The 16,320-nt window shown below is 38.7% G+C and overlaps 1 protein-coding gene across 2 annotated transcripts in view; it reads right to left on the bottom strand.

The window, feature by feature from the left end:
• The window catches only part of dennd3a (DENN/MADD domain containing 3a), a 28,400-nt gene that overhangs the window by 7,622 nt on the left and 4,458 nt on the right, over nucleotides 1-16,320 (bottom strand). Inside the window, exons 2-23 of one of the 2 annotated variants that reach the window (XM_084919590.1) lie at nucleotides 15,472-15,570; nucleotides 14,807-14,950; nucleotides 12,889-13,024; nucleotides 12,262-12,377; nucleotides 12,038-12,168; nucleotides 11,818-11,929; nucleotides 11,596-11,715; nucleotides 11,419-11,517; nucleotides 11,215-11,334; nucleotides 10,632-10,747; nucleotides 9,503-9,658; nucleotides 9,280-9,376; nucleotides 9,083-9,186; nucleotides 7,438-7,637; nucleotides 7,200-7,359; nucleotides 6,848-7,004; nucleotides 6,220-6,442; nucleotides 4,357-4,436; nucleotides 3,796-3,975; nucleotides 3,507-3,677; nucleotides 2,326-2,455; nucleotides 2,054-2,161 (exon numbers count right to left, since the gene is read on the bottom strand). In XM_084919590.1, the coding sequence (XP_084775716.1) occupies nucleotides 2,054-2,161; nucleotides 2,326-2,455; nucleotides 3,507-3,677; nucleotides 3,796-3,975; nucleotides 4,357-4,436; nucleotides 6,220-6,442; nucleotides 6,848-7,004; nucleotides 7,200-7,359; nucleotides 7,438-7,637; nucleotides 9,083-9,186; nucleotides 9,280-9,376; nucleotides 9,503-9,658; nucleotides 10,632-10,747; nucleotides 11,215-11,334; nucleotides 11,419-11,517; nucleotides 11,596-11,715; nucleotides 11,818-11,929; nucleotides 12,038-12,168; nucleotides 12,262-12,377; nucleotides 12,889-13,024; nucleotides 14,807-14,950; nucleotides 15,472-15,552 (2,941 nt within the window). In that variant the 5' untranslated portion in view covers nucleotides 15,553-15,570. Of the gene's footprint in view, nucleotides 1-2,053; nucleotides 2,162-2,325; nucleotides 2,456-3,506; nucleotides 3,678-3,795; nucleotides 3,976-4,356; nucleotides 4,437-6,219; nucleotides 6,443-6,847; nucleotides 7,005-7,199; nucleotides 7,360-7,437; nucleotides 7,638-9,082; nucleotides 9,187-9,279; nucleotides 9,377-9,502; nucleotides 9,659-10,631; nucleotides 10,748-11,214; nucleotides 11,335-11,418; nucleotides 11,518-11,595; nucleotides 11,716-11,817; nucleotides 11,930-12,037; nucleotides 12,169-12,261; nucleotides 12,378-12,888; nucleotides 13,025-14,806; nucleotides 14,963-15,471; nucleotides 15,571-16,320 lie in introns of both variants that reach the window. The other variant, XM_084919588.1, reaches the window with a different exon arrangement.

Here is a 16,320-nt window from a genome sequence, read left to right as displayed (position 1 = left end):
CAAGGATGCACTAAACAACAAAGGCCACAAATAATAACCACAATTCATAGGTGACATATTAAAGGAAGAAAAGAAATAAATAAACCACAAACTACAAGAAGATAGTTTCACTTCCTTGGCAGTTACTCTTCTATTGCTTTACACTAATATAAGGATGAATATCATTAAAAAAAAAATATATATTCTATGCTATTTAATGTTTTTCCGGTGTGGTGGAACACACAGTTTACTGTGTCTTCTTAGGTGTTTAAATCAGGTGACTGTGAAGGCCATAAAATGATCTGCATTCTCATCAAATCACTCATCCCTTTGGCCTGTCAGGATCAAGCCGCCAGCCAACAACAGTCCACAGGTCACATCCAGACAGAGACTTTTATTACACAAACTCTCTTCCCCTTGTTTACAGTCAACAACTAATTAGGACAGAAAAAAAGCCCTAAAGTAATTACTTAAAAAAAACAACCTTCTGCATAGGGCTGTGCGATATGACCAAAATCTCACATCCCGATATAAAAATTCTATCGTCCCAATAACGATATAAATCACAAAAATGTAACATTTTCTGTAAATTCTGTGAATCTCGGGCAGCTCGACTTGCGGGAAGTGTTTCCAGCTGCGCGTCATGTAGCTGGAGTCGAGTGTTTTAACCAATGACTGTTTAACAGATGCATGAAACTATACATTTTTAGACATAAGTTGTAAAGGCCGCCGTTTTCTTTGTGAGTATTTATTACACGGCGTGCTGCGGGGAAAAGCCTGTTCTAACATTTGAGTCTAAGGTTTATTTTTTAGCACCTGGCGGCTCTTTTTTTAATTCTCATCCGTAAATAATCTGCTCTTTCACGTGATTCAGTTTATTTTTAAGTCTCAACAGGATCTTGAGCTTTATTGTGAAAGGTTTATGTGGAACATAAACAAGCGGACACGCGATGCTGTTACCATCGTTGTTGCTAACGACAACGCATAAAAACAGGCGCTTGTCCGTCCATAGTGTGGTTATATAAAATATAAGAGAAAGAGAGAACTTTAAGAAATTAATATAGCCGCTACAGTGACCATCAAAACGATGAAAAAATATTGCCGCAAACAGTTTATTTTGCGACACCACAAAACAAACGATAGCGTAAAATGAAACGATAGACGTTTTTATATCGCCATCCGATATATATCGTTATATCGAACAGCCCTACTTCTGCAGTCCTTACATTTCTTCATAACTTATGTCAGTGTCTGTTCTTTATACTTCCTTTTAGAAAGAAGTAGAGTCTGCAATCTTTTTTTAAAAAAATTGACAGAATTATGAGAGAAAAGAAGTACCATGAGACTTTTACACCCTGAAATATTAACAGCTTACTTTTTCAGCATGACAACGATCCCAGACACACTGCCAACGCAATTCAAGCAAACCTTGATAAAACAAAAAACAAAAAAAAAACAAAAAACATTTGCACACCCTCAGTCATGGCCTCCCCAGGACCCAGACAGCCCATACAGCCATTCCAACTGCAGTTTTGTAATCACTATGTAAAGCACTTATCCTGTGCTTTCCTATGATTTCACAGCTCACAATAAAAAGAAGAGAGTCCACATATTTATGACCATTTATTTAAGAGATTGAGGAGAGGTTTCCTTCCCAGCATGTTTTTAAATATCTTGCAATTCCTTTTGCTGTTTACTGTAATATGAGACTGGGGAGGAAGTGTGGTTGAGGAACTTTATTGCATCTGCATGTTTTTTATGTCAGTGTGTGCCACAGTGATGACAGATAAACGGCAGGTTGGTTTTTTTTTTTGTGCATTAGTCAACATATATGTCAGTGCATGTGCATTAGTGTCACAGTTAGATTGGGAAATTGCTGCTGCTCCAAAGAGCCAATCACATCATTGACTCCCACAATGACCAATAAAAAAGGGGAAGAGGCTGAAACTTGTTGTAACAGTGTTGATGAGAAATGGTGGAGAAACTTCTTGTTTACGGGACACATTTAAAAGCTGTGTGTGTGTGTGTGTGTGTGTGTGTGTGTGTGTGTGTGTGTGTGTGTGTGTGTGTGTACCTGATGTGTAGACAAGAACATCCACAGCCTGAGGTGAAGCAAGTTCCAGCGAAGGGTTAATTTTGTGCTTTAGTATCTCTGCAGTTGTCTTGGGAACCATCATTGGGACTGGAGACAAAGCAAAGAGAAGCAACTAACCTTAACCAGGTGATGAAAGCACAAAGTCAAAGTGAATGATTACTGTAGTCTCGATGAGTCATAAAGTTTCCAAACGGGCACAGTTTTATTACGCAAATATGTCCATAACCATAACAAAACGCATCTTTCTCTACCTTCCATCTTGATGCGGTCAAAGTAAGCCAGCTTAGAAGCAGCATAGATAGCCTTGCTGCTCTGAAGACTTCCGACTACTGCGTCCATTAATAAGGCATTGGTCAGAGCTTGCTGCATGTACTGGGGGTCCTGAGAGAAAGATTTATAGAGAGACAGAATTTTTTCTTTAAAAAAAAAGAGAAAGCATTAGAAGGCAATGCTTATGGCTACGATCCTTATACTTTTACAAAGTTTGTAGAATACAATTTCAGCTGGTGTAAACACTCACTAATGTACTTTTGACTGATGTTCAAGGTCAACCTCAATAAGCCAGGTGCCATCACCAGACCAGACATACATACAACAGCGGTTAAGTGATTTTTTTTATAATAAAAATGAATGAAAAAAAAAAAATGCTGATGTCACAAAGGAGAAAAAATATATACCAGGATAAATAGTCATCATGAGTCATACTCTCAGACTTAAAAGGCGTATACAGCAATGGCAATCCATCTCAGAGGTCATACATATATTTCAGTCTTCATAATGCATTGACCAATCAAATCAAGTCAAATTAAAGATATATGGTCACTCTTTTTCAGAATGACTATATCTTAGTTTACTAAATTTTTTTAGATTTATGGTCTCAATAAACTTATCACATCCAAAAATACTACTAAATATTATATTGACATGATATACAAATAGGACAAGCTGTAAATATAGGCAATTACAACTGAAATAATCAACGATCAAACAAGATTTACATGTGACTAAGCAGTGCTGTAGATGTTTATCCTGTCAGACAAGTTGGACAGTCATCACAGGCTGCCTGACTACAGAAACTGACAATCAAAGGAAGTGAGAAATGATAATATTTTAAATAAAGAGAAGAGAACAACAGTGAGGGGGGTAAATGTGACAGACAGATATTTTACAGTTACATATTTTGGTTTCACAAAGGAAACCCCCTGTGTTTGTTCAAGTGTGCCTATTTGTGTTCATGTATAACTGAGGGAATTTCAACCACTCCCTCACAGAAACTGACACACACTCAAACTGATGCCTGAATAAACACGAGGTATGAATAATAAACGAGCAAGGTAACTCAATAAATTTGCCTTTTTCCTGAGGAATCTTATCATTTTCCTCTATGCTCCCTCACAGCAACACTCACACAGCCTCTTCATCACAGTTTTACCTTGTGCTGGTCAGCTGTGAAGCGCCCGGCCCACATCTCTTTGACCATCAGGTTCCAAAGCTCAGTCTCCGTTTTCAAATTAGCTTCAAAAGTTTCCTTCCTTCCCCGGACACGAAGCTTCAGGCCTGGGATTCGCAGGAGCATGAAGGGAGCTGAGGAGACCTTTACTTCCTAAAAGAAAAAACAAAAATACACAAAGACAACATCTACTATAGATTGCCGTTTCAAGTCTTATCTTACTGGGCAGAGCTGTATTTGTATCTCGGGATTTCTCTTCTTTTAATCTCACATCTAAATCTCGGTACTGTGCCACCTCCACGTATCCTGGCCGTCCATCCGTGAGCAGGAAGAGCCGTCGCTGAGTCATGGCGATTTTCCCCACTCCGCGGCTCGTCTTTACTGAAGACGACACCTTGAAGACGCACTCGTTGGCCTCAATGTGCTCCAAAACAGATGTTGGCAGACAAACCTTCAGATCAAACGAACACAAAAACCTGCATAAAGTGCCAATTTGTTCAACTACAGTGTAAACTATTGAAACTGGTTTCTGCCACTGAAAAAACGAAAGAATCTTTTGTCATCCATAAGTCCAAAATTTCAGGTTTTTAATCTCAGAATTTTGAGTTACCACCTCATAGATCTGAGAAAATAATTAAAAATAATTGTAATTATTTGAATTTCAAGGAAATAAACTGAAATTTTAACTTAAAGAATGGCACTTTTTCCCCATTTGCAGAAACAAAACTTAATAGTAGGTTTATAATTTAAATTATAATCTACACAGAACCGCAAATCACTGTTAATTCTCCCATCGTAATTTGTTTAAAGTAGTGTAAAGTACAGTACAGACCTCTTGTGCCTCAGCCTCAGTCTCCTTCCAGATGGTGTAAAAAACCTTGAACAAATCTGGACTGACCTGCTTCTGATGACCTGCATCAAACAAACACACACTTTCAAAACAACTGAAGAGAGTTTGTGGATAGTAGGTCTGATATATAAGTCTGCAACAGTTTAAAACCTCATTTTAAACATCATTTAATAAAAACAATCGACTTTATTTGTACAGAATTGATCAAAATCACTGTTATAAACATATCAAACAAATACCTAAGATACATATTAATATATGAATAAACAGGAAGGCACGATGAAAAACAATAGTTGGTTAAAATTCATAAAACACCCAGGATCAAATCCAAAAATGTGTGTTTCATCCTCAAGCAAACAAGCTATAAGTGGCTCTATTTGTGTTTATCATATCAATAATATTTCCTCTGTCTATAGCAGATATTCCAAAAATGTTCTAATGTGATTAATTATGGGTTTTTAAAAATCATTTTTAAAGAGTCAGTCAGCCACGATTTACTGCAAAACATTACAATGTAGATGTTCAAATATCATCAACGCTGGCAATTTGCACCTTTAAGTAAATATGTTGCAATTAAAACAATTAAGAGTAAAATAAAAAGAAACTTAACATTTAAGAATAAAAGTTCATACTAAAGCCTTCAGATAGGAATGAGTCTTTAAGTTGTCATAAACCCAGAATTGTGTCACAAACTCTCATAAACAGGCATCTGCTTACTCTCTGAGTCAGCTCTGTTTCTCTGTCCAAGCATGCCTGCAGAGTGAGCGACTGCAAGTTGCAATCCCTACTGTACTCCAACAATGGCCACATACAGTGCATCACCTCTGTGCACCCCCACACCCAACCAACCACCCAGAGAGATACAAAACTATGTTCTCACCCACTGAATCCCACACAGTCACCACCTGACTGCCTTTTTCATTTAACATCAACGCTTTCGTAACACGTTCTAAAATTACTACATAACCATGTTATGTTGTAGTCATTTTTATATAAACACCACTTTTTTAAGTGACTATACAACAGGAACTTATAATAGGAAACAGTAATTATAATACATTTACAATGCAAAAGGAGATCCAAATCCTGTTGATGTGACTCTGAATCTTATCCTCCGCAGCGCAAGTAGAAAGGAAAACCTGACATTAGCCTGTCACAACCTCCAACAGGATGTTATGACAGAAAAAAAAAAAAAAAAGAAGAAAGAAGGCGTTTTCCAAAATCCCAGTGTGCAGGCAAAGATAAGTTCTCACTGTAAGCTTCCTTCCTTCTTTTCAATCACATATGTTTTAGTGACACTCTTTCCCAAATTATTATTACTACTGGAACTGAAAATCTTTACTACACACGCCAAAGCTTTAATATCTAAAACCAACACAAGAAAAATCTTAGCTAACATGAAAGTTGTCAGATCAGGGACTGAGGAACTACTTGCACCTTGTGAACTGATGCTTCTTTTACTGAAAAAGTCACCTCTGTTCCGACTGAAAACACCTTGAGTATGTGCAAAAAGTAAACAGCAAATAAAAAGAGGTCATAGGGCAACGACTGCCCAGTGAAGCTCTGGTTATGCCTTCAAAGCTGCACAGCAAATCCTTCAAGAAAGAGTGAGGTAATGTTTAACCCGAAGAATAAATATTTGCTTGGAAAAAGAGAGGAAGAAGGACAAGGACACAGGAAATATCCTGTGAGTGTGTGCATGCGTGCTTTACCAATTCTGACATGCTTTAGTGAGAGAGTACAAAGCAGTCTCCGCCCACCCCCAAAAATTATGTGTAATTCAAATAAAAAACCTGAGACTTCTCACAGCTTTTAGGGTAATTGGTCAAATAAATAAGTACCTACCTACAGTTAGAGCATCAAAGAGTCTCTGAATAGTTCCTTGGTCTTTAACAATGCCAGACTCCTGGACACATTTCACAAACTCCTCAAGCTGCATGTATTTTGTCGGCAGCTGGAATCTCTTTATGGCGCCTTCCTCGTGCCCGTTTCCACGGCCCGCACATTCCCGCTCCTGGTCCCTTTTGACCCGACTGATAAGCCGTTTGAGTTCGGCCTTTCTATCCGCCTGTCGGGAGATTTCAACATTATGGCAGAGGCCTTTGTTTATTTATTTAACTGTCAGTAAGATTACACACAAACAGCTAAGATGGACTTCATTTAGACTAGAAGGTGAGGTGGAAGCAGTGGACTTGCCTTTTTTTGAACCGAAAGTCATTATTGTTAAAATAATCTGCAATCACCTACTTATCCTGTGATGAGAAACTGAGTTGCTGACATGATATTTGATGCTGTTAACACCTCACAATCTTACTGAGGGTAGTTTGTAAAGAAAGAAGAAAACTATGGTTACTTAAACACAAGTATATTGTGTTTAAGTGGCTAAAGATGTAATTAACTAAGGTGGTTCTAGGCAACAGGGCTTATATCTGCAGGGAGAGTAAAACACACAGTCATGACAACCTGAACTGACCTGTAAACGTTCAGACTCTGGCAGGGAGTCCACTAAAGACTTAACCATCTGAGAGGGAAAAATATCAGAGTCTGTCTTGTACAGACTCTGGAAGTCCTCTAATGCATCAAGACGCCTGTTGGACACAGTGTTGACCAAACCACGCAGATAATGGTACCTGAACAGAGAAATAGATGAGATGGTTAGGGATCTGACACCATATAAGGTTCAGATATTGTTAAAATGACTTAAATAGAGACATCCATCCATCCAAAAATTAATACAATTTATTGAAGAAACGTGAACCTATTTCCTTGTACATTTTTATAAATTTCTACTTTATATGAGATTTCAGCTTTCTTCCTTCTCGTACCTGGCCAGTAGAGCAGGCTCTTCCGGTGGTGTAGCATTAATAGCTTTCCCCAGTGAAGCAATCATGTCAGAATAATAGTTTTGGACATAGTGGTAGGCCAGCGGAGGAGGGAATTCTGGAAGACGGAAAACTTTCACTGCTTTCTTGGGGGACTTTAAACCTGAAGGGAGACAAACAAAATTAGAAACTGATTTCTACTTGGCTAAATCACTTTCCTTTTTCCTTAACTGGGACTGACCAATATCAGGTGTCATCTTCCTGCAGACTGTTCTGGGACTGATGACGGGTAAAGTTTCACTGACAGACTGCACCAGATTTGGCAGGCTGGCTCCCAGCCTTTTGCTCAGCTTGTTGTCAGGGCTGGCGTATGTTCTGTAGCCAGACCTGGATAGCTCAGACATAGGAGGACGCCGGGGAGACTCCGTCATTCCACGATTCCTGAATAGAAAAATGATTGAGGCACAGATTGTGTTTTCTTTATGGTTGGTGATGACAGCAAGCAGGTGAAAGTAATTGAATCAGACAAATCTATTTATTTACAGAGGATAACATGCATTTTTAACATGTCATTTATGACTGTAAAATCTCTATAAACAAATATCTGAATGAAAAAAAAGTCTGAGTTTTACTGACCAATCATGCTTCAGCTGGCTTTGGTTGCATACTATGTGCAAAACAGCAAAAAAGGACTGCATTTGCTAAAAATCTATTCTGACATAGCTGTCAATCATATTCTATGTATTTGTCTTTTATGGTGTTTTATTTTCTATTTATATGAATTTGCAAATTATGACCAAGGACAGAAGAGGAATTTTTGGCCAACAAATCTGTTGCCTGCACTGGAAGCTTGTTATCCCCAGAGGCCAAGTCAGCAAACTAACTGACATGTTATGCGATGACAGTAAAAACATCTCCAAAGCAAAGTATTCTAATGAAAATCCTGATTTAATGTCAATTGCAACCAGCACTGGAACAAATGCATGACCGCAACAAAAGTCATTCAATCTAGTTATTCATTATGAGTTTCATGAGTCATGAGCACCTTAGCTCTAACTTCTCGATCCTAACCTTTGTGCGCTTGTTTTGTTAAATGATTATATTTTTAGGGCAGCAAGTAAGAACCATTTAATCTCTTTTTTAAATTTATTATATATTATAACCCCAAATGCACACCTTATAGTCAAAACCCCAAGCAGATTTATATAAGACTTACACTTTCTGACCAAGACAAGAAGTCAGTGAAATGTAATTTACTGAAATAAAAGATCAGTATTACCATGTAAGATGACATTCACTATTGTTTTATATCAATTTTGTGGTCCTTTTGACCAGTTTCAAAAATTTGTATGATTTGACTGGTCCTCATTCAAAGAGAGTGGTGAAGGGCTGAAATACTTTAAAACAGTCTTTACTTATAGTGATTTATTTTTCCCCCTCTGGCACAAAAAGCTAAATAAATTACTAAAAAGCACTACATACAAAGGCTATTCATACACTGGTATCTGCACAAAATTTTACAGCATGTGGGTCACTTTAGCAGTTAAAAAATGCAAAAATCTACATTTTACAAACTCACCCAGAGTCACTCCCCCCCAAAACACAATTAATGATATTAATAATGTATTGCCAAAACAGCTGCTGCTCGTTTAACAGGTAGAGCAGCTCTGAGATAATCTTGGATTCAGTTTCAGCCTCAGTATATTGCAAGGAGTACAGACAGGAAAATGCTGAGTAATGACTCACAAGTAAATTACACTAAGACAGTGGACACCTGCTGTACCTGTTTGAGAGCTACCACCTGAGATTGTTTGACGAAACGTGTAATGTTGGAACTGATTAACATTCACACTGAAACCAGTGATGACATCATGCTCTTATCATACTTGTGCATGAGATTACGTGTGTTCTGCTCCATCCGGCTGAAGGTGTCCCATTTCCTGTTTAGCCGGTCACGCAGGAATGAGTGGAAGATGTGAGTTTCTAATACCTGAGATAGCAACAAAGAGAAATGCGTAAGAGCAGTTAGCGTTTTTGTGTTTACCAGTGGGCGCTTTTTTAGTTTGTGGAGGTGGGAGTGTACCTTCTTGTAAAACAACTGGTCTGCTGGCTCCCTCGTTCTCAGAAATTCCTCGCTGTTAAAAACCCTGTGTTCATGGCTTAGGAAGTCCTGCACCCCACTGACACAAACCATCCATATACATGGAATTGAAGCAAAGAAAGAGAGGAAGAGTGATAAAATGATTTTAAATATACTCAGTTTGTAATAGTAATCATTTATTTCTATGACATTTGCAAAGCTGTACCTGAAGATGTTGACCACCAATTCTAGGGCGATATTTTGTATCTGCGTGTTGAGCCGTCTCTGCCAGTCTCTGCGTTGAGATCGCAGAGCATTAGCATCGGTTCCAGCTGCAAGATGGCACAGCTCCAGGTCAAAATGAAGCTGCAGACTCTCTGCCCTGCACACAGACACAGACATACATACATCCCAAATATGTATAAAAAAAAAAGGACTTCATTTAAAAATTCACTGCCTTTGTAATTTGATTTAGGCAGTTTTTAGGGCAGCAGTTGTAACATTTAGTTCAAAAGCTGGTGTGATTCGAGCTGAAAGAGTTGCATGCCAAACCTCAGTTTGAACATATAATGCTTCTCTCTATAAACAGACATGTTATGCTCATTTTTAGCTAGGGTGAACAGATGTTGCTGTTTATGCTGGACTGCACAGAATTTTTATTTCGTGTCTGTCCCACATTTTGACTGATTCTGCAGAACAAGCACTTTTGTAAAGGGAAGGCTTTTTGTTAAAATCAGAAAAATGTTAACAAGCCTAATGCATACTCATTAGGATAAAAAGCTTGTATCTACTTAGCAAGAGACTTTGAAATTAAATATATTTGTCCTGTTCTTACTAAATGACAAGCCACCAACATGTAGAATTTATTGTATTGTATTTTAAGTTAAATATACCTCTTAGCATTGTTGATGTGTTCCACTTTGTCCCACACAAATTTCTGCATATTTAGTTTGTTGGGATCTGGTCACTCCATTTCCAACTCCATATTCTTATTTTAGAGCAGCTTAACATTCTAAACAGGCCATTTTTCATCTTATACTGTCCATCTGCCTGAAATAAATGGTTTCAACTACTGTTCCTTAAAGGCCTCTTTCTCCATGTCTACTTTCTTCTGATTGGCTGCCCCCTGGCCAACGCTTCCTGTTCAGTGCCAAACTGATGTCAGCTTGACACAACTGTCAGAAACAAAATCTTGGCTCACAGGGATTGTGTTGACATTTGCGGATCTAACTGAAATCTAATAAGAGCACCAACACTATAAGAGTACACAAAATAAGTAAAAGCATAATAGTTCCTTTTATTGTCACAGTATCAATTAAGCAGTCTACTTTTACATTGAGGCACATGTTTGTTACCTTGATGTAAAGCTCTCAGCTGCAACCAGAGGGATAGCAGGCAGGTCGACTGTTTCGCACCACGATGTCTGAATGCTGCCATCATCGATGTTCACAAGAATGAGGTCTTCTGTCTCCTATTCCCACAAATGAGCACATACAGACGCATATATTGTAGGTACAATCGGTACAGTAGAGTACAATCCAGCCTAACAGAAGATCTCAGTCTGACAAACAGACTGCCTCTGTAGAATATGTGGACTCAGCTTGAATAAAGATGAATACAGATGAGAACAAACAGCTATTGTTGGATGCTGTATGTGAGCTCAACTGAGACAATTTACAAAGAAAATTGTAATTTATTATTTATTTTCTTCAATGCACGTCTAGTAATTACTGTAAAGGTTATTATAAGCTTAAGCTAAAATCCCCAAATATTTAAAACACCACTTCCTTAGATAAGAAAGGTTTCCACGATCTATTTGTTTTCAGCAAGGAAGGAAACCAAGAGTGTACTCCCTCATTATGGTTTTAAAAAAAAAGTAGACACGTAGACACAAAAAGCCTAATGTTTAAACGCTGATAACGACAGCATTGTACTTACTGCAGCAACCTCTTCAAAATGACTGATGTGACAGCCCATGAGAAAGGCAGTGGGAGCCATTATGAAGTCCAACATTCCTCTCGCCAAGACGGGAACATAAGGCTGCTGCCAGGACAGAGGCTGAAAGAGAAAACACGGCTAAAATATTTAGGAATGAAAAATAAGTCAATATGGGCACTTTAACACGATGTTCTTTACACTAACCTGGAGGTACAACAGCAGACACTCTGCAACGAGAGTGAGTCTGGCCCAGTCACAGGAGAACAAGACCAGTCGCTGCTCTTGGAGAAGGTAGGACAACACCTGAAGAGTGAAAAAATACTTAGGATCTCATATTTTCTGTCATATTTAAATGCAATACCATGCTGCCATATGCAGTACCTGGAGCAATACGGTGTGAGTAAAACAGAGGAAAGGCAGATGCAGGTTGATGTCAACAACAGGACTGTCCTGATCCTCTCTTGATGGAAGATATACTTGAAGAGGACGAAGACTGAAAGACTAACAAAGAGAAGAATTTTACTATAAGGATCTATCAGAGCTGTCTGAGACAAAGACAATAAGGTGGAGTTATCTGATGGAGAAAGAAAAGTTTTTCCTGACCACATGCAGCTGTCCAGGAGGAGGTAACGGCACGAGGGACAGCTTGGCTGAAAACTCCTTCACTGTCTCCTCAAAATCGGCTTGTCTTGCAGTATGCAGCTGGACCAGGAGACTGAGCATGTGCAGGCAGGAGGCCAAATGAAAGATTAATTTAAATGCACAAAGTAAAACACAACCAAGGTCAAGGTTATTTATCAACTGTATTTTCAAAAGAAGTTACCTTGACAGGCAGTCTTTCAGGGCATTGTAGTAGGGGAACTTGGAGATGATACACACAGCAAATGGTGCGTAGAAACGTGCTTTAGTTGAGCTTCCCCTGTGACCGTTCTGGAAGACACCTTCCTGACAGGACTGACACAAAAGGAAGCAAATGAGTAATACTGATTGTCTGCACTGATTAGTCCTAGAATGTCCTTCTGTTAAATTGAGAGTATGCATTTGTACCGGCACAGCTCTGTAGTATTGCACAACGACTCCATGGGTTCGGTTCCCAAACATGTCAGTAAAAACCAGGAAGTGATAACTGTCTTGTTTCTGCTCACTGGCTAACTCAAGACCACCTAGATGGAAAAAAAACCCAGAGATATTTTAAGGTTATGCCATACAACAAAATGCACAGATGCTCGTTAATTTAATCCTACTGTCAGTGTCTCCAAGAGACAAAGCAATAAGAGTAGAAATGTCCTGGCTGCCAGTGGAAGTGGCTATATGCAAATGCAATTTCATAATGCCTCTAAACCTAGATTAAAGAGCAGGAAAATGGGACTTCTAATGCTCGACTGTGCAACACATGATAATAATTTTTCAGATTCTTGATCTTAGACTGGAAAAATGCATCTAAGCATGATGGTCTCTAGTTAAGTAAGACTTAACTAGAGAAAGAAAGAAGAATACCTGGCATTAGTAAAACCAGATCAGTCTAGATACAGTCATTGCCTAAGAATAGATTACTCAAGCAACAGACTGGATTATTATGTAATTCTGTATTTATTATGAGTGTGTGCAGCAGTGCTATTCAGCTTAATCCTCAGTAATGTTTGGTTTGTCACAATGGAAATTTACACAGAATACCTGGGAAGCATAGCTCTGGTAAAGCAATAAGATCCAAATCCTTTGGAACACTGATGTCTTCTGTTGCTGATGACACTTCAGCGCGATTGGCTGCTTCTCCATTAGACAGAGTCTCTGCAGCACGATCTCTTCTCTTCTGCAAAAAGGAAAACGCATGAGCAAGAAACTCTTTTGCAAGAGTGCCCTGGGCCCAGACATGCAGCATTAACCTGGAAGAACATTCAAGCATTGCAAAGAAGGGCCCTGCCCAGGGCTGAACCCAGGACTTCTTGCTGTGAAGGAATTGAGCCACTGTTCTGCAGATAGTCTGTTTTTTCGTTTACTCTATAATACTAATAAATAACACAGGACAACAAAGATTTTGCAACTGGGAATAAAACATGTTATTTACATGAAATGCAGTGTGCTGATTCCAAATCTGAAGTCAAAATTCACCTAGGATGTCTAAATCTTAAGTTAAAGGTCAAGTACAGTTTGGCCACTACATGGTAAATAAGCCCGCGTTTGTAACACATCATGCAGCAGCGTGTTCCTGCAGGGTCAGCAGTTGCTAAGCCTCTATATAATGCAAGATTGGCCAAGCGCAAGCTTATAGTTTACAGAACTGTTTTCTTATTTTGCTAGCAAGTCTATTAGTGTGTTTTATCCTAAAGATGAGTAGGTGGAGCTGCGTTAACCATCCAGACAATCTTTGCTATATTTGTGCTAAATACACCCCATGCAATCAGAGTAACGAAAAGCTTTCTGTTCCTAATGCTCATGCTGTGGGAATGAAAGAGACACATGAGTCAATGGAAGCTGATCAACTATTCAAATCATAACTGGGACATTTGTGGTGACCTGAAGGTTGTGGCACTGCTGTTGAGTCTACAGTTGGGGTACACAGAACACATGTCCTTTCTGTGCCTATGGAACAGTTGTGATGATAACAATCATTACAAAGTGAAGCAGTGGCCATCCAGAGTTGAGCACACTGTTTGCCGATACAATGTGCTACATGCATCACTGGTTGATCCACTAAAAGTGTAACTTCCACCACTTCACACTAAACTGGGCCTAATACTTTGACATGGCAATTGATGGTAATGGAAATGGCCTCCAGTATCTGAAGGATAGGTTTGGAAAAAATTCCTGAGCTGTTGGAATTTTTGACATCTGCAAAATGATGCGTTCAGCTCCAAACTGAACATGCTTGAACTTTCTGCTTGGGATGCATTTCTGCTAGTTGTGTAAAACTTTCTTGGCAACCATCGGGTTGAAAACTATGTTGAACTTGTAAGCAACATGTTAGCAGCGTATCAGCAACTCGACTGCCAAATGTCACTCAAAATGCATTTTTTGCATTCTCATCTGGATTTTTTCAGTCCAAATATGGGTGATGTAAGTGATGAACATGGAGAACAATCCAACAAGGATATTGACACCATGGAGACAAGATATCAAGGCAGCTTCAACCCCAACATGATGGGCAATTACTGCTGGTTTCTGCAGTGGTCAAGTGCAGACTCTCACAACCGCAAAAGCAAGTGCCTAAAGCACTTTTGAACAGTGCATGTGCATTGCATAAAGACTCAAGTGAACTTATTATTTACACGTTTGTTAATGTGAACAAGTTTTTGTAATCTCTCACAGTTTTGAAGCAAAATGTAGTTATGTACAGTGGCTGTATAACAAATATAAAATCAGTTTCTTGTGTCTGTATGAATAGCTAATGATACCGTGTATAACTTCAGAACCTGACGTCCTAGGCTAAATCCAACTACAGATTTGGACTCAGCACAGTAGTATGCTTTAGTATAAGTAGTATAAGTGTCTTTAGTTTAAGACACATGAAATACCGCAAGCAGCAGACAATTTGTTTTTCTGTGATCCTGTGTAATATAATAATAATAATAATAATAATAATAATGATGCATACTTTCTTAATGAAGCTCCTCCTCCTCTGGACACGGCTGAAAGCTGGAGCAATCACCTGGCTTGAATTGGTCTCTTTGGAAACAAAAGGCGGGGCATGGACCTGCAGTACCTCAGCTTCCAACAGTGGGAGTCCATTTAACTTACCCTGTTGATGGAGCTGCAATGAAGTTTGTCATGTTTATATTTTCAGTCATGTTTTAGAGACCATACATATAAAACAATACAGAGGATTTATTTTGCCCTTACACCTACTATAACCTACGGTTGTAAACTCTTTGAAATTAATAAGTATGACTGATTAAGAAGCATTATGGCATACATGATATTATTTCTATACATCAGACTTTTGATTAGCCAAACAGTACATAACGCACCCAATTCTACTTGAAATGAATCATGCTCTTCATGTTGTGGACATAAGTGTTCACAGGTATTGTGATTTAAAGGCTGACCTACGTAAAAGCAAAAATCTGCTCCTTCTAGAGTTACAATCCAAAAGTATCGAAAAGAGCTTTTGTTTGCAGGAAGGATTCAGATAGCCCAGAAATATGTCCGATTTTTTGTTTTTATTCTTTGGGTGCCTATTTTTGCTTCAACAGTATGGTCACACTTTTTATCTGTCTTTTGACTGACTTTGATTGACAGACTATCTGTCTGCATACATACCTGGTGTATATCTCGAAGCTTATCACTGTGGGCTCCAACCACTACACATGCCTCAAGCAGTCCAGATGGGAGCTCCGCCATCACATCCAAGCACTCAAACTGCCAAAAAGACACACAGTGTGTATTTAGATGAGATAAGAGCTTTTTTCTACAACTAAAACTTATACTGAGATAGCTTTCCCTGCAATTTTTGTAGTAGTATTAACACATCAGGCAACGTGTCAAGTCAGTGAAACATATTTTAAAACCATGCTTATTTAGGTATTCCACTCACAGTAGGTATGACTGTTTCTGGACTGAATCTGCAGATGAGTTACCGTGTTAAGATGTCACACAACTAAACATGATTTTATTGAGGGTAAATGCATCAATAACCCTTACTGTAGTGACAGAGAACTAGCAGGTGCAGTTGTTTAGAAGTTTGCATTCATGCCCATGATGAGTGTATGTAATGGTCATTTTGGGCTTTCTTTGAACCTTTTTTTCAGGTTGGAATGACTGTACAGTGTACATCTTTCATGGCTTAAAAAAAAAGAGTTAGGTGCACATGTTTTAATTAATTTTGGATTTTCTCTAATTCAGCAACTACTAAAGGGATTTGTTTGACAGCACTCATTGGACTGACCAATACTCAGAACAATGGGAAAGCCCAAGAAACTCAGTGATGATCTGAGAAGGAGAATTGTAATTTTACACAAGCTGGGAAGGTGTCTTGGAGGCATTTCTAAAAAAAACTGCAGATTTCAAGGTCATCAGTCCAAACAGCTGTATGTAAGTTATTTAGATGTGTGAACACTTTGCCAAACTCCAGAAGAAGACCCAAACTGGTTAGAATGTTCATGACCAACC

The sequence above is a fragment of the Perissodus microlepis genome, chromosome 22 (assembly GCF_051167445.1).
Source record: "Perissodus microlepis isolate ML-2025 ecotype Zambia chromosome 22, ASM5116744v1, whole genome shotgun sequence".
Classification (NCBI taxonomy): Eukaryota; Metazoa; Chordata; class Actinopteri; order Cichliformes; family Cichlidae; genus Perissodus; species Perissodus microlepis.
The sequence above is the reverse complement of the archived record's forward strand: the minus strand, read 5'-3'. Positions and strand labels throughout refer to the sequence as shown.